This window comes from Zootoca vivipara, chromosome 4 (assembly GCF_965207765.1).
Source record: "Zootoca vivipara chromosome 4, rZooViv2.hap1.1, whole genome shotgun sequence".
Classification (NCBI taxonomy): Eukaryota; Metazoa; Chordata; class Lepidosauria; order Squamata; family Lacertidae; genus Zootoca; species Zootoca vivipara.
The window spans coordinates 11,867,010-11,894,653 of NC_142587.1; the positions used below are offsets into that span (position 1 = coordinate 11,867,010).

The 27,644-nt window shown below is 40.2% G+C and overlaps 1 protein-coding gene across 14 annotated transcripts in view; it reads right to left on the reverse strand.

The window, feature by feature from the left end:
- Positions 1-27,644, reverse strand: part of MBNL2 (muscleblind like splicing regulator 2) — an 84,894-nt gene that overhangs the window by 33,213 nt on the left and 24,037 nt on the right. For 6 of the 14 annotated variants that reach the window (XM_035114355.3, XM_035114356.3, XM_035114348.3 and 3 more), the window contains exons 3-7: positions 9,139-9,303; positions 6,873-7,073; positions 4,638-4,901; positions 998-1,051; positions 220-373 (exon numbers count right to left, since the gene is read on the reverse strand). In XM_035114355.3, the coding sequence (XP_034970246.1) occupies positions 220-373; positions 998-1,051; positions 4,638-4,901; positions 6,873-7,073; positions 9,139-9,303 (838 nt within the window). The remainder of the gene's footprint in view (positions 1-219; positions 374-997; positions 1,052-4,637; positions 4,902-6,872; positions 7,074-9,138; positions 9,304-27,644) is intronic. The other 8 variants (XM_088667512.1, XM_035114360.3, XM_035114361.3 and 5 more) reach the window with 2 other exon arrangements.

Here is a 27,644-nt window from a genome sequence, read left to right on the forward strand (position 1 = left end):
GAGTGGGTCTGGATCCAACCCAAAGCCTTTTCACCACACTGACATGTTTCCGAAATCCTAATGTTCTTCAGAAGTAAAATATAATCCCACGTAACATTTTTTTTGGTCACAAAAAAGGTTAGAATATGACGGATTTGTCCAAGCACAATGAATGTGATCACACATAGAGTGATCTCTGCTGTGGAGATTTAAAGAAACAAAACTCTCAAAATGACGTACCTGTTGGAATAAATGCTGCATGTTGTTGCAACTGTGCACTAGCAAGAGCCTGTTGGTAGTGCAAGAAACTGGGATTAAAAACAGCACTGGCCCCATTGCTTTTCTCAAGTGCTTGCCTCTTTGGTAAAGTGTGAAGAACACCAGGAGGAAAGGCCTGTAAATGAAATAATAAGAGTAGCAGTAGTAAGGGCGACAGAAGCTGTAATGGGTTGTTCTACTCTTAAAATATTACATTTGGTTGAAGATGCCTTGCCATGCACATTAGTTCAAAACAGGAACAATGTCAAATGGATGGCATTTTTTTTGTTATTGATAGTAAATGCACAATTAAACTAAAGTTATAGCACCACAACAATTAAACTGAAACAGAAACAACAAAAAAAGCCTTTCAAGACTGAAGGGATTTTTAAAGAAATCCAAAGATCTTTCTTTAAATATGGCTAAAAATAGTAGAAGAAAAACAGCACTTGTCTTTCATAACATTTTTTAAAAGTTAAATATCTTTGTATCGCTAACTATATTAATTAGCATAGAAGAAGCATCTTCAATTACAAAAGCAGGATTTTTAAAAAGCTTTTAAGGGAATATATTTGAAGATGAAACTGTGTTAGGAAAGGCGGAAAGTTGCTTTGCAATCACTACATGTGAAAATGAAATGGCTAAAATACTGAAATTATTTTTGTAAAATTAATAATACAAGAAAATTCAGTTAACATTAAAAATTATTTTGCATCTCGGAAAAGCTACATGCAAAGCAAAAGGTGAAAGGTCAAAGTACCAGGTCTACAGTTGTTTCGAGAGGTCGCTTCATTGCTTTGGCAGTCGACTGAGTCTTTTAATAACAGGCAGCGAGCACATGATGGCAGTGGGCCAATGGGATTCAAGCGAATTAACATACAGGTAAACAGCAAGCAGAGGTGCATCATGGGAACGGCATTGCATTGTGGATAGGTGAGAAGGAAAAAAATATTCTGAATGCAATATACAACATACAAAACACTAGGCATGCACAACAACAAAAATGTTTTGTTTTCTAAAGAAATGAATATTACATCTTGAATTAGTACTGAAGCAAAAAAATGCATCTACTGTACCTTAGTTAAAAGCATATAAGAGAGTAAAATATAGATGTTTGAAATTTAGGAAAGTTGATTAAAACAGCAGCTTGCAGACACCCTTAAGCATTTATAAGCACCAGCTACATAGGAAAGCATTATTTTAGGGGGGGAGGTGTTCCTAAAAGAATTTTTGATAAGTTAGTTATGCCATGTTAAAAAGCACAAGTTAATCTCCAAATGCTAACATTCAAATCTAAACAACTGAAAACGTTTTTTAAAACGATTTAATGGAATGAGCACATAAGAGGTTTACCATGTTATTAGGAACAGATCTATTAGCGAAGTATAAAATTTTAAATCTGTTTTAATTTTAAAATCTATTTCCTTTTTTTGGTGTATTTAGTAAATGTTATTTAGGATAATTAACTTATCAGCAAATTCAGCACGGGCCTTTTTCTTTTTCTATGCTGGGAACAACAGCTTAAAGTTTTTTCCAATGAACTTATCGCACAAAGCAGAGAAAAACTGCACATTATTTTGAATTAGCACTTTCTATGTTTTTTCCACCTTTAGTCAAATAATCTATATACCAAGTTTTAATAAAACGTAGTAATGGAAAACACAGCTCATTGCGAGTCAGAAGTTTTATTTTATGATCAAAGCAGAAATGGCAACACTGCATTGTATAATATTTTAAATGTGCAAGGACAAAAAACATATGAAACTGCCTTCCACAAAGCCATATCATTTATCCATCTACTCTGCTATTTTTTACCCTGTGTAGCAGTGGCTTTCCAGAGTCTCCTTTACCAACCTTACTAATGCTGAACGGGAGGTTTGATCCTGGGACCTCCTGCATGCAAGTTTGGACCGTCAAAATTTCTAACAAACAAAGAGGGGTGGGCTTGACTACACTTCCAAAAAAATGTCTGTGAAGTTTTTCTTCTAAGCTAAAAATTTAATACATTTGAACTCTCATTTACACTCTCAGCACAATAGGTTTCTCCTCTGGAGACAACGGTATCCGGGGGTCATATTTTCATGTCGTGGTGCCATACTTGGAACAGGAAGAAAGCCTGATCTTTGCAGCATTGCCAGCACATAACCCTCTAAAGAGAATGGAGTCACCCAAAGATCATACTTATATACAAACAAAAAAAGGAGGAGGCTCTGTAAGTACCAGATTTGAGTCTGTGGGTGCTTGGAAAGAGTTGTTGCTGCATTTGTACCACTGCGTGTGTTTATTCTTAGTACTTAAGAATGTTTTGAATGACATTTTAAGCAGCAATCAAAAAAGTTGTGTGTGCATGTTTTGGAAAACTTCCGACCTTGCTTCTTAAGACAGCTGTCCCAGCAAGGGAGATCTATGAGCAGAAACAGGCTAAGATGTAATTAGTCAATGCACATGTTGATGTACACCTGAATTTGTATTCTCGTGCTCATCTGAGTCCCACTGAAATGGATGCGTCTCTTCACAGAGGTGAGAATGCATAGTCATACCACTAGCTGTTGTGTACGATTGGTTGCACATGACAAGATGTGGATCAAGGGCAATGATGGCCACAGAAGCTAAGAAACAAGTCTGGGCCAGTGAGTGGGTTCTAATCAAAGATAGAATTATGTTCTTGACCCTAAGAAGTAAAAGATATAACTGCTAGGCCGATGATTCTGCATTCCTATCGTCATCAATGGAACACACCACCCTCTTCAAATGTTCAGTTTGAACACTGGCTTATGTAAATTTAAAAGGAGGTGTAGTTCCTATGTGCTTCAGAGGCATTTTCGCTCTGAGACACATTCACGCCCAAATCCTAAACTGCTTTTTAAATTAAACAAACATTAGAATAACTCTGATGCTTTAAGATGATTCTGGTGTGCTGGGAACATACACTGAAGTGGGAGACATCCTCCTTTCTCCCTCTAAAACAAGCGTATTCTTTGACCTTGAAATATTTCTGTTCCCTTGGTAAGCATATCAAGTCTTTGCAGAAGGTTGGCTTTCATTAAGTAAATTCTGTAGTGTGTTGTGTTTCTTATATTGCATACAGCAGAAGTCTTAACTATTTGCCCAGTGCCAGGAATGAGGACAATGCCTCTTTGACCTGTGTGTGGAGTCAGCTTATCTTCCAGACAGAAAAATTCTGCTTCTACTGATACTAACTTGCTACCAATATAAAAGTTTTCAGGATGACAGGTACCCACATTCCAGAAGTAGTGAGAAAAATCTGAGGGCAAAACCAGCTCTTTCAACACTTCTTTTGAACCAAAAGAAGCCACTTCTGGAAAGATACTTTCTCTAGCCATTAGTATGACATTCCTGGCAGTCTTAAAAACAGCAGCAGAGAGAGTCATGTGGTTAATTCTGTATGCACCTGAGCACTTTCAGTGTACGGCGGGTACTTTCAGCATTCCTTTTTAAAAATTCAGTACAGTGCAATGAGCTTTAGCAGAAGCCTGGGTGTGCCAGCACAAACCCTTCTATGCACTTAAGAGTTGTTCTTGGAACAGTGCAAAAATGTCGTGCAAGTCAGTGTATTAAGGTATTCATCAACCTCGTGAGATAACAGCGTGTTCTTTTAAATTTTTTACTTTTAAGAAAAATGAGGAGTCAGTTCAAACAATCGTGGTGGTAAGTGATGGGATGCCAAGGGCATTGAAGTCTACCATGTCCAAGTTCAATCCCCATTTGGAAATTTTCTGTAGGAGATCTCAACGCAATTCACAAGATGCTACACTAGTTTGTGCATGTTCACCATGTTACCTCCACATCAAACTAGTCAGGTGAATAGACCCTAAATGCACATAAATTTAGGATTCTATTCCCTCCAGTCCTCAACTTAACACCTGCCTATATAAAGCATTTCTCCCTCTTCTTTCTTGCTAGCCTTCATTTATTTAACAGGTTTTATATACTGCTTAATCAAAAAGCAACGCTTCCAGTCACTATGAAAACAGCAATCAACTTATCAGAGACTCCTACATCCAGACTCTGGGTCCCAGAAACCACTATGCAAATGTTAACTGTATGTTGCTGTTAGACCAGCCTATCCAAATTTCTGAACATCCAAATACAGTAGACTCCTCACCCAGCCATTCCTAAAATTGTGGGGGGGGGGGGGGTTGGAGACACCCTGTCCTAAACAATGGCAAATAGGGCATTAAGTACGCTGCTCTCCAAAAAGATGCCTATTGTGCCAAAAGTACAAAGTGAAAAAGGACCTTGGATTATTTTGTTTGATCAGCATTTGTAAATTAACAGAAGACCATATTCTGGTAAAGGATTTAAGCTAAATTACACTCTTAAAAGCAATGCTGGCTTCACAAAAGCAGTAATTAGGGATCCTGCATTCTTGCACTTACCATCACTGTAGCAGCCGCAGCAGCTGCCTGAGCAGCCACCGCAGCCTGGCTGGCTTGGTGCTGAGCAGCTTTGATTTTGGCCTGCAAGTGAGCAGGAGGGTGAAAATATTTGCATTTCTCCCTCATGCAGCGCCCCTTTATGTAATCCATACAAACAGTTACGGTGTTGTCATTTGTATCAATCATTGTGCTGTCTGCAGGATGTGCAAAGCGGCAGTCAGTTTCGCCCCGTGCACAGTTTCCTCGCTGGAACTCCCTGCAAACCTGGTGCGCAAAACAATACTCATTATGCATACTAGATCAAGAGGGGTGGGGGTGGGGTAGTTGCATATACTGAACAAGAGAAGACATTCAAAAAGGTAACTTCCGAAGGCTCAAGACCAAATGACCTCCAGTGCTTTTCAAACCAAACGTCCACCTTAACCTGCAACCGTTCTGCAACTTATGTATCTTCAGGCACAAAGGTCTGGATCATAAGATAACTTAAGGCAAGGAAGTTCACTGAGGGAATGCTTCCTGTCCCCTTCTTCCCCCTTCAGCCACCTGTTTCCCCTGAAAAGCTGTCCTTCTCTAGAAGCTTGTATAAATAATGTGACCTGGCGGCTCCTGGAGAAGAGAGGAATGGGCTAAAACTGGATTGAATGCTAGGGTAAGTTATCAGAAGGAAGTTCATAGAAGGAAAATGTCTCATTCCTTGTTTTCACACCCCCCCCAGCCCCTGCCACAGTAGGCCCCCATGCCCCATCTCACATTATTCAGGAGGAGCACCTGACCTGTCAGAGTAGAAGCCCAGGGGGCTCCAAGAGGGCCAGGTAACTTTCCTTCACTGAACTTTTAAGTTAACTTATCTCAGGATCCAAGCCATGCCCTCTCGCTTCAGATTAGCCCTTTCCCCATTTCCCATCTCTGTTACGTTGCCCTTTCCTCCTCCATTGCAATATAGTTTTCCTGCCATTGGCTCACCCCAACTTAGCGGAACTCACAACCCACAAGATGAAGACCAGCAGCCTAGTTTTTCCTTGTACTTGCCTGCGATCACCTTTGAGGCATTAGGAGAAACAGATATTTTAACCCAGGCATCCCCAAACTCGGCCCTCCAGATGTTTTGGGACTACAACTCCCATCATCCCTAGCTAACAGGACCAATGGTCAGGGATGATGGGAATTGTAGTCCCAAAACATCTGGAGGGCCGAGTTTGGGGGTGCCTGTTTTAACCCTTAATGCTTCCTCACAAATCTATAAAGTCGCCTAAGTGTGGTTCGATAGGTACATGCACCTTCAAAGACACAAGCAAATCTTGCTCTTCTGCCCCTTGTTTATAGTGTCAGCAGAGTTGGTTAGTGGTAGTGGTCACACAGCAGCCATATTGTCTGCCATCAGGAAGAGAGCAAAATGATGGAACCCTCCCTTCCTACTTAGCATAGAGCACTCCTGCCATTCTTCTGGCCCATTTTGTGCTAGTTTTCACATGTTACAAGGTTGGGATAGTAGCTCAGCTTTCCCAAAATACATTGTTTTCTTTCCATTCAAACTGGTAGGTAACTTAGGGAAAGCAAACAATTGTGCATGGTGCTGTGGTCTAAACCACTGAGCCTAGGGCTTGCCAATCAGAAAGTCGGCAGTTAGAATCCCCGTGATGGGGTGAGCTCCCGTTGCTGAGTCCCAGCTCCTGCCAACCTAGCAGTTCAAAAGCACGTCAAAGTGCAAGTAGATAAATAGGTACCGCTCCGGCGGGAAGGTAAACGGCGTTTCCGTGCACTGCTCTGATTTGCCAGAAGCGGCTTAGTCATGCTGGCCACACGACTTGGAAGCTGTCTGCAGACAAACGCCGGCTCCCGCAGCCTATAGAGCGAGATGAGTGCTGTAACCCCAGAGTCGTCCGCGACTGGACCTAACGGTCAGGGGTACCCTTATCTTTACCTTTACTTGGTAACAGACCTATAAATAGCTGGTGCTCAGAGTCTCTCCCTGGGTTTATTTTCTGGATTTTTTAGGTCCTTTCCATGTAAAACTGCTAACAGCCTCAAACCCAAGCCATATAAAAACACAGCAGCAGTAATATAATGATGTAATTACTTCTGTACTCCTGTTACTCTGAGCTGATCTCTGCTCTAGTAGTTACCTTAGCGGTACCTAAGGTTAGGGAACTGCTTCACTGCACTAACTCCCCCCCCCCCATTTTTCCAGAATCCTAACATACCAAGTACGCATCAGCATAATGGTGTTCGCCATACCTCTAGCTTATCAGTCCTGAGGAGTTTCTGTGTCGTGGTTGAACCAGGGACTGAGACAGGGGGGCTTCCAGGAACAATGACAGGCTGTGTGGGGACAATTTCAGTAGGAACTAATCCAACCCCAGGAGTGACGGGTGTTAAATATGGTGCAAAGCTAAGTGCTGTGTTGGATCCTATTGTTGGCCCTACAGGAAATGAGTGCTGAGAAAGCGGGGGGGGGGGGGAGAGAGAGAGAGAGAGAGAGAGAGAGAGAGAGAGAGAGAGAGAGAGAGAGAGAGAGAGAGAGAGAGAGAGGAAAAACAAACATGTAAAACCTATAGGCAAACATGGTTCTGTATTCAAAACAATAAGGGTCAAAATTGGCTGCAATTTCCAGCCAGATGCATCACTTTTTAGGAGAACCACAACTACACTGGCCAGCCTCCAGAACGCTGCTCCAGACTTTGCAGGGAACTTTGAAAAAAAGAATTTCTCGTTAAGATATAAACCGAGTCAACGTTCATATGTCCAGAGCCTACAGTGATGGATAACTCACAGTCCAGAGAAACACTGCAGCAATAAACAGGTTCATATCAGGGAAGCAGCTTGCCTGCAGAGAATTATGACAAAAGTCAATATGGTTCTACCCTGCATGGACTGTTTACAGCCTCCTCAGCACCTGAATCTGGAGTTAGGCAATTTGCAAGGGGTGTGTGAGTGCAGGTGGGTGGATTTTAATTATTTCATTAAAAAGAAATAATAAAATACAAGCAAGCAAGTCCTAGGGGCCAGCTTAGCCTAGCGGTTACTTCGGAACAATCTTTTGCAGATTCTCCAATTGCTTAACGGCAGTTCGATACCCCGTGGGTGCTGTCTGGCTTAAAAAAAAAAACAAAACACCCCAAGCAAGTCCTAAAAGTCAGTGTTCACTACAGAGTCAAACGCTTGCCAGGGTGAAAAGTCTATGCTGTTGAATTTGGTCAAAACATGGGAGAACAAGGAAGTTTCCAGACATTTGAGCAGTTTCTTGAAGCGGGGGAATGATTTAACCATGTGAGATTGAAATATGTAGTTGTAGTTTGAAATTATAGACTTGAGGCTGCTTCAAAGAAAACACAGGATAGTATGTGTAATGTATGAGATCTCACAATGCGAGTAGATGGGTGTTTCCAAACACATATCATTTCATTGTTTTTAAGTGACTCACCAGTCTGAAAAGCATCTGTGATTGTGTCTAGAATATATTATGTGCTGCTGAGGTAGCTTCCGCTACAGGCTTCAGCCTCAAAGGAAAAACATGGCTTAGCCTCCATAAATTAGACCAAAAGGGATAACCAAAACAGACATTAAGAAGCAGAAAAAAATTGAAGTTCACATTTGATAACTGACTCAATATGAGGAGTTCTTAAGTCATTTTTGTGTGGGAGGATATATGAGTACTGCACATAAACACGTAAGATAAAGATGAAAAAAGGCAGCACAATCAACCGGTCAATGGCTGGGTGATTTTACATCAGTAAAATTAACTAAACTATAAACCTGCAAATCCAATTGAAGGCATACATTTGGCATGATCCTTCTGGAAAACAGTGAGGGGTACGCAATACTGTTTCAGGAAAAGGAAACCTGTGGTTGTCCAAATAATGTTAAACTCAAAACCCAAAAAGTCTCAGCCAGCATGACTTGCTCCCAAGCGTGACTGCAGAGCACAACCCTTCTGAAGTCCAAAAAAACAAATCTGAACCACAGTTTGTTATACATTCTGGTATGGCCTACTTCTACTCGGACTAAAGAAGGGTAAGTAGAAACTGTCAGTTACAGATTAGGAAATTCATAGGTATTATCTGATCCTATAAAGGAATAACATGCACCTGAAATTTTGATGACAAAAATGCTAAAGGACAATCATCAAGAATGTTAAACACAAAGCTACAAGTTCGTAATATGATTTCCACATTATAGGTTAAACTTTCAGAACAAAGCCATTCTAGAATAACACCCCCCCCAAATAGCCCAGCCTTTAATGAAGAATGCATACAAAATATGTTACCGGTATATAAAAATAATTTTATAACCTATCCAAAGATAGCTCTACAGCTCAGACTTTCACTTATTGGCCTAATATAGATATAGATACATATGAATTTAATTTACAAAACTGATCTAGGCATTTTATTTCAGAACTTCATAAGGTGGAAATTTTAAAGTGCTTGAAATGCATTTGTCAGTTTATCTGGAAATGGCTTGTAAAGGTAATACAGACAACTCTTTTGTTAAAGGTACTTACCATTGGCTGAAGAGGCGTTCCTGGAAACATAAATTGCATCTGCTGTGCAAGCATTGCTGCGGCAGTTTTCTGTTGGATCAGGTTGTTCCTGCCATTAATTTCTAGCTGAGTTTTCAAATGTGTTGGTGGATGGAGATATTTGCAGTTCTCCCTTGTGCAACGGCTCTGAAAAATGTGAAAATATTACTCAGTTCTGGAAATTTAACTATAGTCTGGTGTTATCACAAAAGCATCTGCAATGGTTGGCCTTTCTCCAAGGCATATTACATCCCTATCCTAATCATATTGAGCATTCCATTGAAATCAATGGGAAGTATTTGTAGCATATTTAGTATTATGGTCTGATCATTAACGGCCTTGCAAAATAATACTTCGGCAGTTAGGTGGAGCCTTGGTGCTGCCCTCTATGGAGGGAATGAAGGGAGAAGTTGAAGGTTTAGGAGAAGCATATCCTACGCAAAGAGGCACATAGGCATGCCCTGCTCTACTTCCAAAAACACCCCATGACATATGCCATGAGACTGGAGGTAGTGCTCACAGAACTGCATTTTTCAGTCACAATCCAAGAGCTTCAATGGGGGAGATTCTAGAGTCTAGCTTAGAGATGTGAAATTTCGAAGCTCGGAAGAAAAACCGTTTTTTTCTGGGGTTGTATTTTTTTAAACGGAAATTTTCTGAAAAATTGAAAAAAATGCTACATTAGCACTTCTTTTTTCTTTTCCAGATTGAAAGTCATCTGTTACTTTAGAAACAAAATATAACTATGGACAATTCTAATGGGTATAAAATTATCACAACTAGCATATTAAAAATATAGTGTATCCTAAAAGGAACTGAATTTTAACTTGTCATTCATCACTGTTTGCTATGCAACATGCTTATTCCACCTCCCATGTTTTGCCCATGAGACCTTATGTATTTCCTCACACTGATGATGTGGGTCTGTTAACCATGCTTATGCTTATGCTTATATGCTTAAATTAGTTTATTTCACTTTTTAAAGACTGTTTTACAGCATTTAATGTTTAAAATATTTTCATTTCTTTTTTTCTTTCATAACACTTCTCTGATTGCCACGACTACACATATACTTTCAGGCCCTTTTTGTTGCTCTATATTTTCTTCCAGTGCTTTGAGGCCTAGTGAAGAGGAACAGAACCAATGCATACCACACGCATGCAAAAACAAAACTGAAACCTTTTTCTTTTCTGGTGACAACAGCACTTCCTAAAGGAAGAAATGTATCTTGTTCTTGCATTGGAAAGTTCAGTTTGTAACCTAGGACTTGCTTGTCCTCACATAAATTAGAATAATCTGATACCATACCAAATTTTTAAAAAATGATTTATAAAATATCTGAACCCCTTATCTTAAAAGATTTTATTCATCATGTTAAAATAAAACATTCCATAATCAATTTTTTCAGTTTTCCCAATTTTTCGGAAAAACCCCCACAAAAAAAGGCTCCAGGGAAAAAACGTGGGGGGAAGGGACGGTTCCCCCCTCCGAACTTTTCCGGTTTTTCCCTGGGCCTTCACATCTCTAGTCTAGCTCCAGGCTCAATCCCACCCCAGGACACATCTCAGGGTGGGCTAATTACATTTTAAATTGCCAAGAGAGAGAAAAAGGCCAATATAGAAAATGGGGACCACTTTTTATATTAGGCAGTAACTTGGCCATACAGAAGTGAGAAGGATGGGTTGTTAAGGCCTCTTAAAGACCCTTGAGTGCCCTGCAATTGAGAAGGGTCAAGAGTCATACTCTCAGGACCAACCTTTGCTTGACACCATTCTCTTTCCAGCAGATGTGATAGAACTACCATTATTACAGTCTTCCATTCACCCACCTGTTTGGATATTCAATAAAGCTCCCGCCTACTTCATGAGATAAACCATAAATGTCCATACTATCTTAATTGACAGAAATTCACAGTTCAAAAAGTAACAACGCACACATGACATAATAGGTTGGATCCAAAGGTACAAAGCAGAACTCTCTCCACTCTTTCAGAAGCCAGTGTGATGTTGTGGTTAGCGAAACGGAGGTTCAAATTCCCACCTAACCCAGAAGCTCCTTAGGTGATCTTGGGCAAATCACTCTCTCTCTTTGTCTATATTATTTTATAGGGTTGTTGTGAGGACGAAACGGAGACTGCCCTGAGCTCATTGGAAGAAAGGTAGGATAGCAATGTAGTAAATAAAATGAGTAGTAAAAATCTGCAGAGACCGCTGCTAAATTACAGCCCCCTCTGAAAACTTTAGAGCTCCTTCAGTTTACAAAAAGGCCACCTGGGATGTAACTCATTATGCCACATTTGAAATGTTTGATCTCAAAAGGAGAATATTTTTGACAGCCCTTTGTTTTGATTTGTTCAGCAATAAGAAACAGGCTTCATTTTAATGGCTGTGTTCAGTGAATCCTATCTCAGCTTAATAAGCTTAATATAAATGAGATATAAATGAGCTTTTTGTCTGTGCATGCAGACCCTTCACAGCTTGGGGAATCAAACCAGGAAGTCTTTAATGAACCATGTTTTCTGTTTTGTGCAAACAGGGAAGCTATGGTTACCAGCTTTGGGCCAAGACAGGATGTTAAACCAAATTCAAACAGTGAATTAACATCCTGGCTGGTTCTGAAGTCAGGTTTCCCAGTTTGGGCAAAATGAGAAACAATGGTTACTTAGAGACTTAGTGGTTTGAATGCCTGCACTTGAAAGAGAGGAGTGAAGGGACTGTGTGCACAACTAAAAAGGACAAGATACTGTTGTTGGAACTGAGCCATTCTATTTGATAAGAGAGTAAAGGATTCAATCTTTTGTATGTAACTTCCATTTGTTTTGTTACATTAGTCTCCTATTTCAATTTAAGTTATTTTACATTTGATCAAGTTAAATAATAATAAATAGCATCCCTTCTTACATCCAAAAAGAAAACCTGTTTGTTTTTTGTTTTGTAAATAGGGAGATTTTATACTACTGAGTAACGGGGTGACATTTCCCCTAGAGATCACAAACATACAAAGTGTCTCAAGTATCCTTTCCCCGATATTCCCCTCCCTGTCTCTAGAACTACCCAGTGCAGTTCTAACCTTACAAAATATTTGCTATTTTTACTTAAATCCATATATAATTGTTTATTACATCCTACAAGCCTTAGCATAGCACATTATTGACGCTAAATAAATGTTTAGAAGCTGGAGCCCAATTTACTTTGTAAACTGCAAAGAAATCCTGTCTTTCAATAGGTACGGTTGTTGAATTCCAAAAGCCCATTCAGCTTCCGAAACGTTTGACAACCGAGGCGCGGCTTACAATTGGTTGCAAGAGCTTCTTGCACTCAAGCGGAAGCTGCGTCGCACGTTCGGGTTCTGAAAAAACGTTCAAATACTGGAACATTTACTTCCGGGTTTTTGGCATTTGGGAGCCGAAACATATAGTAACGGAGGCATTCAGGAACCGAGGTTTGACTGTTTTGTGTAACTTAGCGTGTTTATCTGTACTGTAATGTCTGCTGCATGATTTTTTTATTTTTTAAGAATAAATATTAAAGATTTTCTTGGTTTACAAAAGCACGTGCATTGTCTTTTTTCAGGTTGTTTTTTCTACAGATCAGTTACATTTGTTGTGAGACCTTAGTGTTGAATAAAGTTGGGAAGAAAGGGGGGGGGAGAGACACATACACTAAGTAGAAGAATATAAGCTTTCCCACCCCTGTATAATGTTTGTGATTGAGGAAGTCTTCTATCTGGTCAGGTGAAAGTCAGTTTATAACAGTCACTAAGGAACGCTAACTGACAGCTGGGGAGGGGCTGGAAACAGAACTCTCAGTATGCAAAATAGAAGGTACGCAAATTCTGGTTGGTGGGTGGCAGGTTTAGAATTCTTAGTTGGACAGTGTGATTGGCTGGAGCTGGACATGGGGTGGAGTCAGAAGAAATGCATATATGGCTAGGTGTTAGGAAAAATCAATGTAGGTTAGTGCTTGATCCTTGTGGTGGACAGCCAAAGAAGACGAAAAACAGGTCCTATGCTAAAATACATGACTCAGGGTTCAAACGGGGGCTTTTTTACCAAAGTCCTCAGTTACACTGTTAGTAAGGCTTAACTGGAGTGGAGTCAAATACCAAGGCAACTGGACAGAAGAGTTTTAATACGGTAACAGATTACATCCTCGAAGTTGTATTGGTTAGTATTTCAAGTTTCAGCAACAAGTTAGAAAAGTGTATAAGCATTTAAGGAGACAGAACTATATTAAAATAACCACATAAGCATGCGAACCACATAATCTTGTAAGAAATAAACATTAGTATCATAGCTAAGTATAGTAACTATACCAGATTGAAGCATGCCTACAGGTGAAACTCGGAAAATTAGAATATCATCAAAAAGTGCATTTATTTCAGTAATGCAACTTAAAAGGTGAAACCAATATATGAGATAGATGCATGACATGCAAAGCAAGATATGTCAAGCCTTTATTTGTTGTAATTGTAATTATTTGTCGTTAGGCAGGTCACTTATAAATGGAATGTAATTAATGAAATGTAGCAGTGATGTTTATTTTTGTATTATTGTAACTATTTGTTTTATTACTGTGGAATTTCCAAAAGAAAGCATTTGTAAAAATTGAAAGAAAAATAAAAAAAAATAAGTTGCATTACTGAAATAAATGCACTTTTTGAAGATATTCTAATTTTCCAAGTTTCACCTGTATATCCTACTGGGCTATTAAGGGCACAAGTGGAATTAAATGGTGGCAGAAGTATGGATTTAAGAAAACCATTGGAATAGAAGTTGGGTTTTGTTAATAAAATAAGGAAATATCCCCCCTTTCCTCCACACAACACTATAATAAAGCCATCTGCTTACTATAGCAAACATAAATCATAATTAATAAATTATCTGTTTCTGTTACATATGTTAATCCCATCCTTTTGCACTAATTAGGTAAATGGAAACTCAATTACTAAAGGGTAGGTATAGCAGAGGAAATTAAAAGGATCTAACTTCTATTATTCTGACCATCTAACTTATCCATAAAATCTGCCTGCTTGAGACAATGGCCTCTCCTTTGCTGGAGAACAGGTCGAATTCTTCGGGTCTAGGAACTACCGTATTTCTCCGTCTGTAAGACACCACATATTTGGGGGCCCCCAAAATTTAGAAAATAGGGGGATTGAGTTTTTGGGGAGGATTATTTGGGGGGAATACCAAAAATTGCTCACCCGCCAGAACGCAGCACACAACCCCTCACACCGCTTACAATCTCGGGCTTGGGTGAGTGATTTTCAGGATCCTCCCCCCCCCCCAAAAAAATCAAGCGGCCAATGCTGAAAATCGCTCACCCGCCAGAACGAAGCGTGAGCCTAAGTTTTTAAGTGGTGAATGGCAGCTTGATTGTTGGGGGGGTGCCCCCCCTCAGCACTACTCATGTCTAAGACGAGCCTAAAATTTGAACCCCATTTTTGGGTCAAAAAAGCTCGTCTTATACGCAGAAAAATACGGTAACTAGATGACACTGCTAATTGGAGAAATAGAAATAGGAGATTATTAAGCAACTGGCCTGCAGAACAAGATGTGTTAAAGTATCAAGAAGGTCACCCAGGGCAGGATCCAGCCAAAGTTAAGTATTATTTTAAGCACTGTTGATTTCAACAGGAATTAAATATGCTAAACTCTGGCTGGAAAGTCAATACCAATGGCTTACATATTACATTCTCTCTGAGGCAAGGTCTACATTTTTACTACAGTATATATGCCCCAAGTGCCTGGCACAATGTGAGTCTGATATCACCAACCGTCTCTAAGCTTTACTGTATTATGAACAATATACAGAGGCTTTATTTTATTAGTAGGCTTCATCCTTCATTGTCCAACCAGAAAAGTGGTTTTCCTAGAAAAGGGCAAAAAGCAACAATCTTGCAAGGCATTCAAGTAGATGGATGAAAATTCCACAACTATACAAAGGCACATTCTCTTATCTCTGTGTGAGGCTGGCTGGCTGGGTTTCATTGCTTAATGATGCTGCCAGAACTGCAACTGTGCCATTAACAATGCATGTGTTGGGGGGGGGCAAGATTTCCCAATGAGAGGACAGTATGATAAAAAAAACACTTCCAGTTCCTTGGGAAGGTGACAAAAAATTATGGGGAGCAAATTAAAAAAAAAACCAAAGAATTTCATTTGCCAAGTCATTCATTAATCTTGATAAAGCAGAGCTTGAGGGGATTAAAGAAAACAAAAGACAGTCCAGGTTCCAGTCACATTTATAGCTGAAATGAAGACCTCACATCCCAAGGCAGCATTTGCATGCATCCTGTATTATTCCTGCAAAAAACACATTAAAGCAGGGTCTGTCGGTGTAAACATTGCTTATTGGGAATGACCCTAGAGCAGGAATCCCCAAACTTCGACCCTCCAGATGTTTTGGACTACAATTCCCATCATCCTTGACCACTGGTCCTGTTAGCTAGGGATCATGGGAGTTGTAGGCCAAAACATCTGGAGGGCCGAAGTTTGGGGATGCCTGCCCTAGAGGCTGTGGGGAGGGGGAATTTGTCTTCTTCTGCCAGGATGCGCCTTTTCCTCCTTTGAGGCTGCAAGTACTCAACCTGCCATAGGGTAAGCAACCACAATACTTTCCACCTCTCTCACCTTTACAAGATCTAACCTGCAGTCTAGCATAACAATGGAGGTTGGTCTGTTTGGTGGATCGGGTGCTGCTGCTCCTCCAGCCTCAGTCAGTCCTTCCTTGTGTGCCTTCCAACCTCTCCAAGGGATGGGGCTGCCTGCCAGCTTCCTCCTTCTCAGTCTCATTGTTGCTGTTATAGAAATCATTGCTGAGGAGGATGGGGTGGGGTGGGGGACTGGAATGAGCTGGCTCTGACTCTCATCAAGTAATCTTCTTGGTTACTTGCGTTCTACAACTTTTGTGCATCCTCCCCTTAGGAGAGCCTGCACAACTATAGCCTCATCATCAGATGAGCCGCCCAGAGTGGATGGAGAAACCCAGCCAGATGAGCGGGGTATAAATAAATTAACAACAACAACAACAACAAGGTACTATGCAGATCAAACACCACCACCACCACAACAAGGTGCTATGCAGATCAAACACACCAAGAGTGGTAAGGGAAGCAGGGAAGGTAGTCAAAATATGATTAGCAAAATTAATCTGTCTCTGGCAATATCTGCAAAGCTGCCTAGCAGAAAAGTCAGAGTACGATTAAGGACATAGGTGGCAATTATTCTGAACAGACAACCCAAAGCAAATCCGAGCTTAGTTCAGAAATCTGATTTCACTTGAACGAATTCTGGCAGTCAAGATGGATATTTTTACATTCAAGATGACCACAGCATTGTAATACACATCAAATGCATATTTCTAATTATCTCCATGCCACAGTCCCAACCACTTATAACAAAGATGGCTGAGTTACTTGTTTCAAGCTTCTCTTTCTGACATGTACCTCATACCATGATTAAAATCACCATGGCACTTCAGATCTGATTTGATCTGAAAGATATTAAGGTTAAAAATATAACAGAGCTTAAACTGTGCTCTATCATTAGTCCTTTTCAAGTTTAAGATTTTTCCGTAATGCTTTTCAAATGACATGTATTCTAAAAATAACTGATTTACTTCAGTGAAGTCTTTTTCTTTCTCTGTCTTATATCAGTGTGTGACAGTAAAATTATGATGGATAAATAGCATTTTGTCTGAAGAAAATTCACACAGCCAGATCACTAGGCAACATCTGAGCTGGGGGGCAGAAAGAACCCTACTTTGGCAAGGATTTCAAGTTTACTTTATTAAAAGAAATTAATAATTGTACGTGGATGTTCCTTTAGGAAAGGGGATGAACAGCTCTCATCAACATGTCACTGCAAATGATTGCTACAGATTATTCCTATCAACAGAGATGTCAAAAATTAATTTTATACATACATACAGAGATCTACAAATTAGAACTGGACTTGCAAATCTGGTAGCCAGCTGTGAAGTCAAATACTGTCAGAATTTTAGTGATCCTCACTTCTAAGCCAGGATGTTAAGAATCACATCTTAAATAGCAGCTAGTTTATTTGGGACTTTATTAAGTAATTGCTGCTTTCAAAATTTAGGTTGTAATCCTACCTCCCTATGTTGACAACAACAAGGTAGTAACAATGCAGCAGTCATCTCGCCACTGGCAGAGGTGAGAACTGATATGAAGCTCTCTTCTGCCAACAGTAGTCAGCATCCCACTGGAAATCTCAAGAGATGTGGTATAACAACATATGGAATATACAGTATAGTTCTCAGAACATCTAACTTACCACCATTAAGTTATTCAAGGGGGGACTGAACTTGATTTGTCTGATAAAGAATAGTATCCCTTTTAAAGTGTCTTGAAGAAGGGGGCAGGTTTAGACAGCCTCCAGCAATTATTGACAGGAGAATTTGAAAATTCCATTGATCCCGAAACCAGGTTCGGATGGATTAGATGTGAAAAATTATAGGCCAATATCGTTACTGAATAATGATTACAAGCTTGTTGCAGACATTATGGCGAAGAGACTGAAAGAGATTTTAAAGGAGATAATACATAAAGATCAAGCAGGATTTCTTCCAGGTCGACAATTAAAAGACAATGTCAGACATATGATAAATGTAATAGAATATTTGGAGACCAGGATTGATAAACCTGCGGTGTTAATGTTTATAGATGCAGAAAAAGCTTTTGACAACATCTCTTGGCAGTTTATGAATAAAAATCTGGAAGCGATGAGAGTAGGAGGATCTTTCCTGAATGGAACAGAAGCAATATATTCGGAGCAAAAAGCGAAATTGATAATAAATAATGCGCTGACGGAGTATTTTGAGATTACAAAAGGCACTAGATAAGGGTGTCCATTATCACCATTATTGTTCATCATGGTCCTGGAAGTATTATTGAACTGATTAAGAGAAGTTTCAGCGATTAAATGTGTTAAAGTAGGTGCAAAAGTTTAAATTGAAGGCCTTTGCGGATGATCTAGTTTTAACTTTGGAAAACCCCAGTGACAGTGTTGCAGAAGCTTTAGAGGAAATTGAGAGATTTGGACAGTTGGCAGGCTTTAAATTAAATAGACAGAAAACAAAAATGGTGGTTAAAGATGGAAGATAAGAGGAATTTCAACAGAAACATGGAATCGTAGTGGCAAAAAAGTACAATATCTGGGAATATGGATGACAGCAAAAATATTAATTTATTTAATGACAATTATGAACCAATTTCAACCTAGCAGTTCGAAAGCATGTCAGAATGCAAGAGGATAAATAGGAACCGCTACAGCGGGAAGGTAAACAGCGTTTCCATGTGCTGCTCTGGTTTTCCAGAAGCGGCTTTGTCATGCTGGCCACATGACCTGGAAGCTGTACGCCGGCTCCCTCGGCCAATAATGCGAGATGAGCGCGCAACCCCAGAGTCTGTCACGACTGGACCTAATGGTCAGGGGTCCCTTTACCTTTTCCTTATGAACCAGTGTGGAAGGAGATAAAGAAAGACTTAGAAACATGGAATAGAATGAAGTTGTCGTTCCTTGGAAGAATAGCAGCAGTTCCTAAGATGTTATTCCTATTTCAAACGATACCAATAATTAAAGGGACAGGAGAATTCAGAGATTGGCAGAAAATTTTGTCGAGATTTGTCTGGCAGGGGAAAAAGCCAAGAATAAAATATAAAATTTTGGTTGATAGAAAAGAAGAGGTGGATTCTCCATGCCAGACTTGAGGATATATTATGAAGCATCCTGCCTCTGTTGGCTAAGAGAAGGGATAACACTGGGAAATTCTGATTTACTAGATTTAGAAGGTTACGACAACAGATTTGGTTGGCATGCATATCTTTGGTATGATAAAAGAGTCCATAAAGGATTTACAAATCATGTGATAAGAAGGTCTTTATATGAGGTGTGGGAAATAAATAAATTGCTGTTAGAGACAAAAACCCCATGGTGGATTTCACCAGTGGAGGTGCTGACGGTTAAAAAAAAAATATGGAAGGGGGGAGGGCCACCTACGAGGAGATTTTGACGAAATCAGATAGAGGTTGGAGGTTGAAACCATATGAGGAGATAAAAGAGGTGCTGACTGGATGGCTGCAGTACCACCAAGTTAATGATGTCTTAACAAACGATTAAAAAATAGGTTTTGGAGATAAAAGGTCCAAATTTCAAATAGAATTGTTGGAAGGCAGAGTGAAATTGTTATCCAAAATGTATAATTTGTTGTTAGAATGGTATACGAAGGATGAATTGACAAAAGAGGTAATGATAAAATGGGCAAGAGACTTTGGGCACAATACTGAATATGATGCGTGGTTGAAACCGTGGAATCAAACACTGAAATTCACAGCATGTACCACTTTGAAAGAAAATGTAATGAAGATGATGTATAGATGGTATTTAACACCAGTAAAATTAGCTAAGATGTATAGAATGAGTAATAAGATATGCTTGAAATGTAAAGATAAAGAAGGTGAATTTTATTATATGTGCTGGACATGCAAAAAAGTAAAAAGATTTTGGGAAATGATATATAATGAATTGAAAAAGATTTTTAGATACACCTTTCCCACTGAGGCGTTTCTATTGGGACTAATAGGAGAGGAGATTGCAAAGGGAGATCAAAAATTATTTATGTATGCTACAACCGCGGCTAGGACTTTATTAGCCCAAAAATGGAAAACACAAGAGTTACCAACGATTGAGGAGTGGCAGACGAAAATGATTGACTATGCAGAGTTAGCAAAATTGACCTGCGGGATCCGAAATCAGGGAGAGACAAGGTTCCAAAAGGAATGGAGTAAATTTGTGGACTATATGGAAAAGAACTGTAAAATTTGAAGACACTTGCAGGTTTGAAATAAATCCTACGAACTGACTTTAAGTAGGCGGACTAAATGGAACTGCGAGATAAGAGTGGGAAAGAAAACCGAAGGTTGGGAGGGAGGGAAGTCAAAGCTCGGCAGAACTAAATTAGAATAGTTGATAAGAGGGTAAATCGAGAAATTTTTGTTTGTTGTTATTTGTTGTTGTGTTTGTTGTTTATGTTTTGTTGTTTTTAATTGATGTTTATTTGGAAAATTTAATAAAAATCAGTTTGGGGGGGGAGACAGGAGAATTTGAAAATTCAGCAATGTTGCTTGGGCTCTTAGGCGTATCTGTACAGCAGACTTAACATCTTATGTAATTGTGTTGTACTCCATTGCACCTAAGTTGTTCTTGATTTTTGTGTTTTGTTACTGTTAAAGAGATTCATAATAATAATAATAATCTAAAATAATATTAAAGTTTTTAGCCCACTTGGAAAGTAAGCTATGGAGCAAAATGTGCATATACCTTCTGATTTCTGCAAAATGAGAGTGGTGTGACTACCTCGTATATTTTTCCTGGTACTGATGAACGCTCCCTGTTGTTAATAGACAGCACCAGCATTCATGTTTGTAGGTGTGATCTCCATTATCAGGACCAGCAGGACATAGCAGACTTACCACGGGAAGCATAAAGAAGGGGACGGTTGCCCCTCTCTAATTTTGTATTATGCCCACCACCAACAACACAACACAGCAGCCATTTTGTGACTGGCACCCCATCACTTGCTCAAAATTTGAAATTTCCACACTAGTTCTCGAAAGCTGGCAACTTCTACTATACAGGTTTACTCAAAATACACACTTTCAATGGGGTTTACTGTAAAGGAGGATGCATGGGATGGTTTTTAAATATTTAACCTGCAATGATATGCACTGTCAGCCAAAAACAAAATTTTACTCCTGGGGGTCTTCCCTTTGTAATCATGAATAGATCAGTAGTTCAAAACTAGAAATTCCTGGCTCATAATATTTCTAGCATTCCCAGATAAATCAACAAGTCTCATATCTTATTGTTTATATACGAGGACATCACACATTTTCCCCAGCATTTTTATTCCCCATTTCTACTCTCTCTGTTTCCCACTAGTTCAAGGTGGGGGGGGGCACTAAATCTTGATCCTTTAAAGATATGCTCCTTAACACACTTACTAGAGGGGGAAATCCCCAATAAACACAGTGGTGCTTACTTCCAAGTAAGCATGAACAGGATTGTGCTGTAAATCAATTACTGTCTAATAATTAGGAAACTGCGCTCTATGGATTATATAATTTCTCTTAATGAACATTCAGCTTTTTAAAATGTACAATCCCAAACTTAAAAAGGAGAAGCAAACAAACATATTGTATTCTGTGGTTCTCTTTAAACAACCAAATATATTACAAGTTGTACACACTTAATTGCTCATTTCAATGTTAGATGACAGGCTCTTCTGTTAGTGGAAGGCTACAATTTGAAACAAATCTATAATTACTAAGACAAGCTATTACAAGCCTGTGAATATGTCTTTATATCTTGATGTTTCTACTTCAAGAGATGCTACAGCTGCAAAAAACAAAACAAAACCCCGAAAACCTGAAATACAAAACCCAGTCCTACTAAATATGTTGGTAAATATCATTGGTTGACCTATTCTTCCACTTTTAGGGCTGAGTGGGGTTTTTTGGGGGGGGGCGGAGGCTGATTTAAAAGGAGGTCTGAATACAATACAAACATGCAAAATTCAAACATCTTAAAGCAAAGTCATTTACAACTGACTCCATGACCCTCATTCAAACATAATGAGGAGATCTCTCTATCTATATATAGAAGTAGTGCATTATTATGGAACTAGAGAAAGAACAGGGACTAGAAAATCATCAAAAGTATTGTGATCCAGCCTCTAGGTCCAAGAAGCCAATCTCTATTCATTCAGAGTAATCCATGAACAGAATCCAGTTTTATACCCTCCAGCTACCTCAGCAGTCAGCTCAGATCTAAAAAAATAAAATAAAATACATTATTCTCTGCAAAGAATGTGAACTCTTCTTCTGGGATTGACATGTGTCTAACAATCAACAAGCATAAGTCCGTGCTTTGACATTAAAAATCAAAACAAATCACAGTGCAATCCCATAGAGGCATACTCAAAAGTAATGTCATTAAGTTCAGTGAGGCTTACTCTCAGAGCATGTACCGTGTTTTCCCCAAAATAAGACAGTGTCTTATATTTATTTTTCCTCAAGAAGACACACTATGGCTTATTTTCGGGGGATGTCTTATTCCAGCGGGAAGGGCTCCATGCGGTGCGGCATGGCAGAGGGCAGCGAGCTGTAGAAATCCTGCTACGGCTTATTTTATGGGTATGTCCTATTTTCGGGGAAACACGGTAAGTATAGAGAACTGTGTGAGTTTGTGGAGGCAGTTAGAGGATGGATTAACAGATTGAGATTGAATCTCGACAAGACAGAAGTACTGGGGACAGCAAGTGGGCAGGTGTGGAGGACTCCCTGGAACTATGCCCCTAGGACCAGGTGTGCAGCCTGGAGTCATTTTGGACTCACAGCTGTCCATGGAGGCGCAGGCCAATTATGTGTCCAGGGCGGTTGTCTAGCAGCTCCATCCGGTACACCAGCTGAGACCCTACTTGTCTGCGTCCTGTCTCACCAGAGCGGTATATGCTTTGGTTATCTCCTGCTTAGACTATTGCAATGCGCTCTATGTGGGGCTACCTTTGAAGGTTGCCCTGAAACTACAATTAATCCAGAATGCAGTAGCTAGACTGGTGACTGGGAGTGGCTGCCGAGACCATATAACACTGGTCCTGAAAGACCTACATTGGCTCCCAGTAGGTTTCTGAGCACAATTCAAAGTATTGGTGCTGACCTTTATAGCCCTAAATGGCACTGGTCCTGTATACCTGAAGGAGCATCTCTACCGACCCCCATTGTTCAACCCGGCTGGAAACAGAGGTCCAGTTTTCAGAGCCTTCTGGTGGTTTCTTCATTGTAAGAAATGAAATTACAGGGAACCAGGCAGAGGGTCTTCCTGGTACCGTAGTAGCGCCTGCTCTGTGGAATGCCCTCCCCTCAGATCTCAAAGAGAGACACAATTATGCAACTTTCTGTAGTCATCAGGATGTTTTTAATGCCTGTTTCATTATGTTCTATTAGATTTTGTTGGAAACTGCCCAGAGTGGCTTGGGCAACTCAGTCTGATGGGTGTGGTACAAGTAATAAATGTTGTTGTTGTTCTGATGTACAACCAACTTTAGAAAAGATCTGACTAGTAAAAATGATTTCCTTCCAGTACTGTAGTACCTTAGAGACCAACTAAGTTTGTCATTGGTATGAAATTTTGTGTGCATGCACACTTCTTCAGATACGACCTACCCACCTGTAAGTAAAAATGAAGTTTGATTTAAATAATTAAAAGCAGGATTTTTCTTATTTATATACCCTGTTTCCCCTTTTTTAATACGTAGTCAGAAAGTAAGCCATGGCAGGGTTTTTAAGCATTTGAGAAATATAAGACATACCCCCAAAATAAGACATACTTCCGCTCCGCGGAAACCAACCCCCACAGGCACCTCCACTCACAGAGTCACTCCATGCAGCTGGCACTGCAGGAGCGCGATCAGCTCTGAAGTGGCGCTCCAAGAGCTCCGCTTAACAGCTGATCGCGCTCCCGCCTTGCTGGCTGCATCCCCGCGCTCCGCCTTCTCGTCCATCGCCGCCCTGCCGCTTCTGTGCTTGTCGCCACCGCTGGGCTCACTGCTTCTTCCTTGCCTGGCCTGGCCAAGGAGCTTGGAGCGCCCTGCAGCGGCAGGCGGAGCGCCTGAGCCAGCGGCCTCTGCCTGGCCCGGCCTAGGATGCCTGCTGCCCCGCCACCCGGAACCAGTGGCTGCTGCAGCGCCGAGCACTCAAGAGAACCGAGCAGCGCCCTGAGCCAGCGCCCTGAGCTGTAAAAACTGTACCGGTAATAAAAAAAATAAGACATCCCACCGAAAGTAAGCCACCCTGTGTTTTTTTGAGGAAAAAAAGTTATAAGACGGTGTCTTAAAAAAGGGGAAAGACGGTAGTATGAAAGTCTTAAAAAGAGGGGGTTATTAGATTTTAAGAATCTAAGGGAAGCTGCACTTGCTTAAATCCTTTTTATGTGATTATTAAATTCAAAAAATTCTAACTTTATATATACATTAATGGGGTCTGAACTGGCGATGACTGGCCAGGAAAGAGATACTGGGGTTGCGGTCACTGTGTGTCAGCTCCATATTAGGGAGTATTAGGAAAGGAGTTGGGGTATGTGTGCTAATATGGTAATGCCATTATACGAATGTATGATGTAATTGCACTTGGAGTGCTGGTTCAAATCTTACCCCTGCCATGAATCTACTATGTGTCCTTAGGCATGACATTCTCTTTCAGCAACAGTCCACTCATCTGAAATATGGGGATAATAATGCCTGCACACCTTGCAGAGTCAGAAGGATTACAACCACAGAAAGCACGTGAAGCACTCTGAAGAAGTGAAAATGCTTTACATCAATTAAGTATTGTTATACTATGGCCTGATTTAAACGGTACCTTTTAAAATTACAACCAAGGTTTTTGCCATCTCCCTTAGTAAAAATGAATATTGGGGCGGGGGGGGGGTTGTTTGATGCAACTTTTTCATCATTTACTTAAAGGTATCTGGACAGCCTGCATTAAATTAGCAATCTGTTTCAGCAGCAAAGAGATAATATCAGATCCAGTATCAACTTTAAACATTAACAGGCCATGCACCTCAGATATGCTCTATTAGAGGGCTGGCAACGTGGTGGTGTTCCTTATTGGAACTGAGATATGTATCTGCTAAGTTTAGTATTAGTACCTTGCTCTCAGGCAGAGAATCACTCCACCATAGGACTAGATATTGGTGCCACTTGCGCTTCTAGGTAACAATTATTAAGGAACATGTTGCATTGAAGTCCCAAACTATTAAGTCTCAAACATTCTGGGCCCATTTTACGCGTATGGAATGGAAAAATTAGCATGCATGTTTTCTTCAAATATTTATCTCATTATAATCCATGTGATTACTCCAGTATTGATCTGGATTAAATGGCTGAAGAGTGGAGGGCCACAATTTTAGATCTGGGATTAGTTACTGTTGAACTCCTGTCACCCCTAGGTAAGATATAAACATTATGTATGTATTATTCATATTCTGGCACAGAAAACAGATGTCTTGAAAAAAGACAAGGTGCTTATTTCAGGGATCGGATGCATTCAGATCCTCACAGTTCCCATGTCCCAGGAGCATCAGCCTATAAAATAGGTTGATGACATCTAGTTCTCTTTTTTGCATCTCAGACAAGTGAGGTGCTCAGACTGTTGAATCACTGTCTGGGATGGACAATGGGATGGATGAAAGCTACTAAACAGAAACTCAATCCTGACAAGATGGAAGTTCTACTATTTTAAGGCATTCATGTCCCACTTTTCACCATATGTCCCTTTATTGTTGTTGTTGTTGTTTTATTTGCTCTGCTGCAGCCCCTCTGGGGTTATTTTTCTTGTAAATATGAACTAGAAGTAGAGCAGATCTTGAGCAGCAGGCAAGAAGTTTTCATCCCCTAATCATTTTACAGTTCCCCACCTTGTTCATTCATTCAGCTTGGAGGGTGGTGCCTAATCTTTTATTGAGACTGAGAACAGAGACTGAGAAATTGTGACTTGCCCCAAATCACCAAGTGAGTTAATGACAGAGTGGTTTTGGGCAGCTGCGCTTGCTGTTCCCATATCTGTCCAATCAGACAAAAAGCAACGGATAGGTGGGTCAAATTTTTGACAAAAAAAGAAGGGTGCTGGCGGGGGCTGAACTTTCCACACCATCATTAAGATGTGAGAAGTGACAGGTGTCGTCCTCCCCCCTTCCTTCCTTCCTTCCTTCCTTCCTTCCTTCCTTCCTTCCTTCCTTCCTTCCTTCCTTCACCTTCACTGCTCACACTACCTGTGAATAAGGGCAGATCCATGAAGAAACAAATGTCTTTGCTTCCATTATGCTGAGTTTGTCCCTGTGCTGTGACTTACGAACAAGCCTCCCAGCCTGCAGGGTCACCATGCAAACTTGCTTACATAAAAATTTAAGCAAAGATAACTCTGCATGTATCAAAAAAGCATGGCAATGGTGACCCTCATGCACGTTCAGTCATTTGGACTGCTCTTTCTGCTGCTAAATATTTAATTGCACATAGTGCCAAGTCTTCCTTGGTATTATACAAATTCACAAAAGTGGGAAACAGTTGACAACGGACACACAAGACAGTGAAGGAGGAGAGGTCAGGGATTGACAGTGAATAATGGGGATGAGCAAGTTAACACAGGAGTGGGTTACGGTAGCAAGGCAAGTCGCATTGGACAGAAAATGGTTTATATGCAGCTAATATAGACTAAGAGAGCACAGGGTGTGCATGTAACAATAAAACATGCATGCTTCCACTGTCCTAAATGAGCTAGAACATCTCTTAAGAAGCTATTAAAACACAATATGATAATCCACGGATTAGGGACATTAATAGTGCACAAAGACAATTGTTTGTGTGAAGGACTTGCATGATATAAAGCCAACAGATTTTCCTGAAGGGGCCTTTCTTTTTTCTGCAATTACTTCTCCCCCCGCTCCACCTTTAACATATATATCTCTCCAGACCAGACACACACCAGAAATATCCTAAAGGAAGGTTATCGTGTGAATGTGTTTACTGCCAAGATGTAGATTTGTAGACTAACTTCCAGAGTTTTGCTGGACCTTCATCTTGGTGGTGATGCAAATACTTCCGCTTCTTAAAGAGTATGCATACATCCAAATGTCTTAGATTTAAGATGTGCAAAGTTGAAAAAAAATTATAGAAGGGAGCTCTAAGCCAAAGAGAGAATGGGCATGACAGACAAGTACTTACCATTCCGAGAAATGGAGCATAAAAGTCTACACACTAGCCAAGTACCACAACTAAGCCAAAAATAGTCTTAATCATTTAACCACATCAACGTTTTAAAACTAAACAGGTCTTTTGATTCTCAGAACTAAGCACTTGACTCTAATAAGCCTGTACTGTATAAACAACCAAATCAATTACAATAAAAAATGCAATTATTGTTACTCTCATGCTTTATAAAAACAAAAAGTTTCAAGAACCAGGACAGACTTTCTCAGGCTGATCCCACAGCTTGACTGTGAGGAGGAGGGCTGAAAAGCCATGGGGCTCCCAGAAACCCTCCTGCCCTTGGCCTATGAAGGTAGTGGCTAAAGAAAGAAGACGCTCACCTTGTAGCATCAACTGACTATCAAACAGCTTTGGTGAAGCTCTACAGCTTCTGGGATGCTGAGTATGCTAAATGGAAATGTTGGGGTTTATAAGAGTGAACTTAGGGATGCAGGCAAGAGATATTGGGCTCTGACTCTCATACACCTGGCCAGTTGACTTGGGTAGGACAGAATAAGCAAGGGAAGCAGTGCTCAGTACATCATCTAAAGATGTCATTTACAGGAATCTGTGGCTAAAGGGGCTTGGGATGCTTTCAGACATATGACAATATTAAACACTTTTGAATCTCGATTTTTTTAAAAATCGCACCATCAGTTTTAA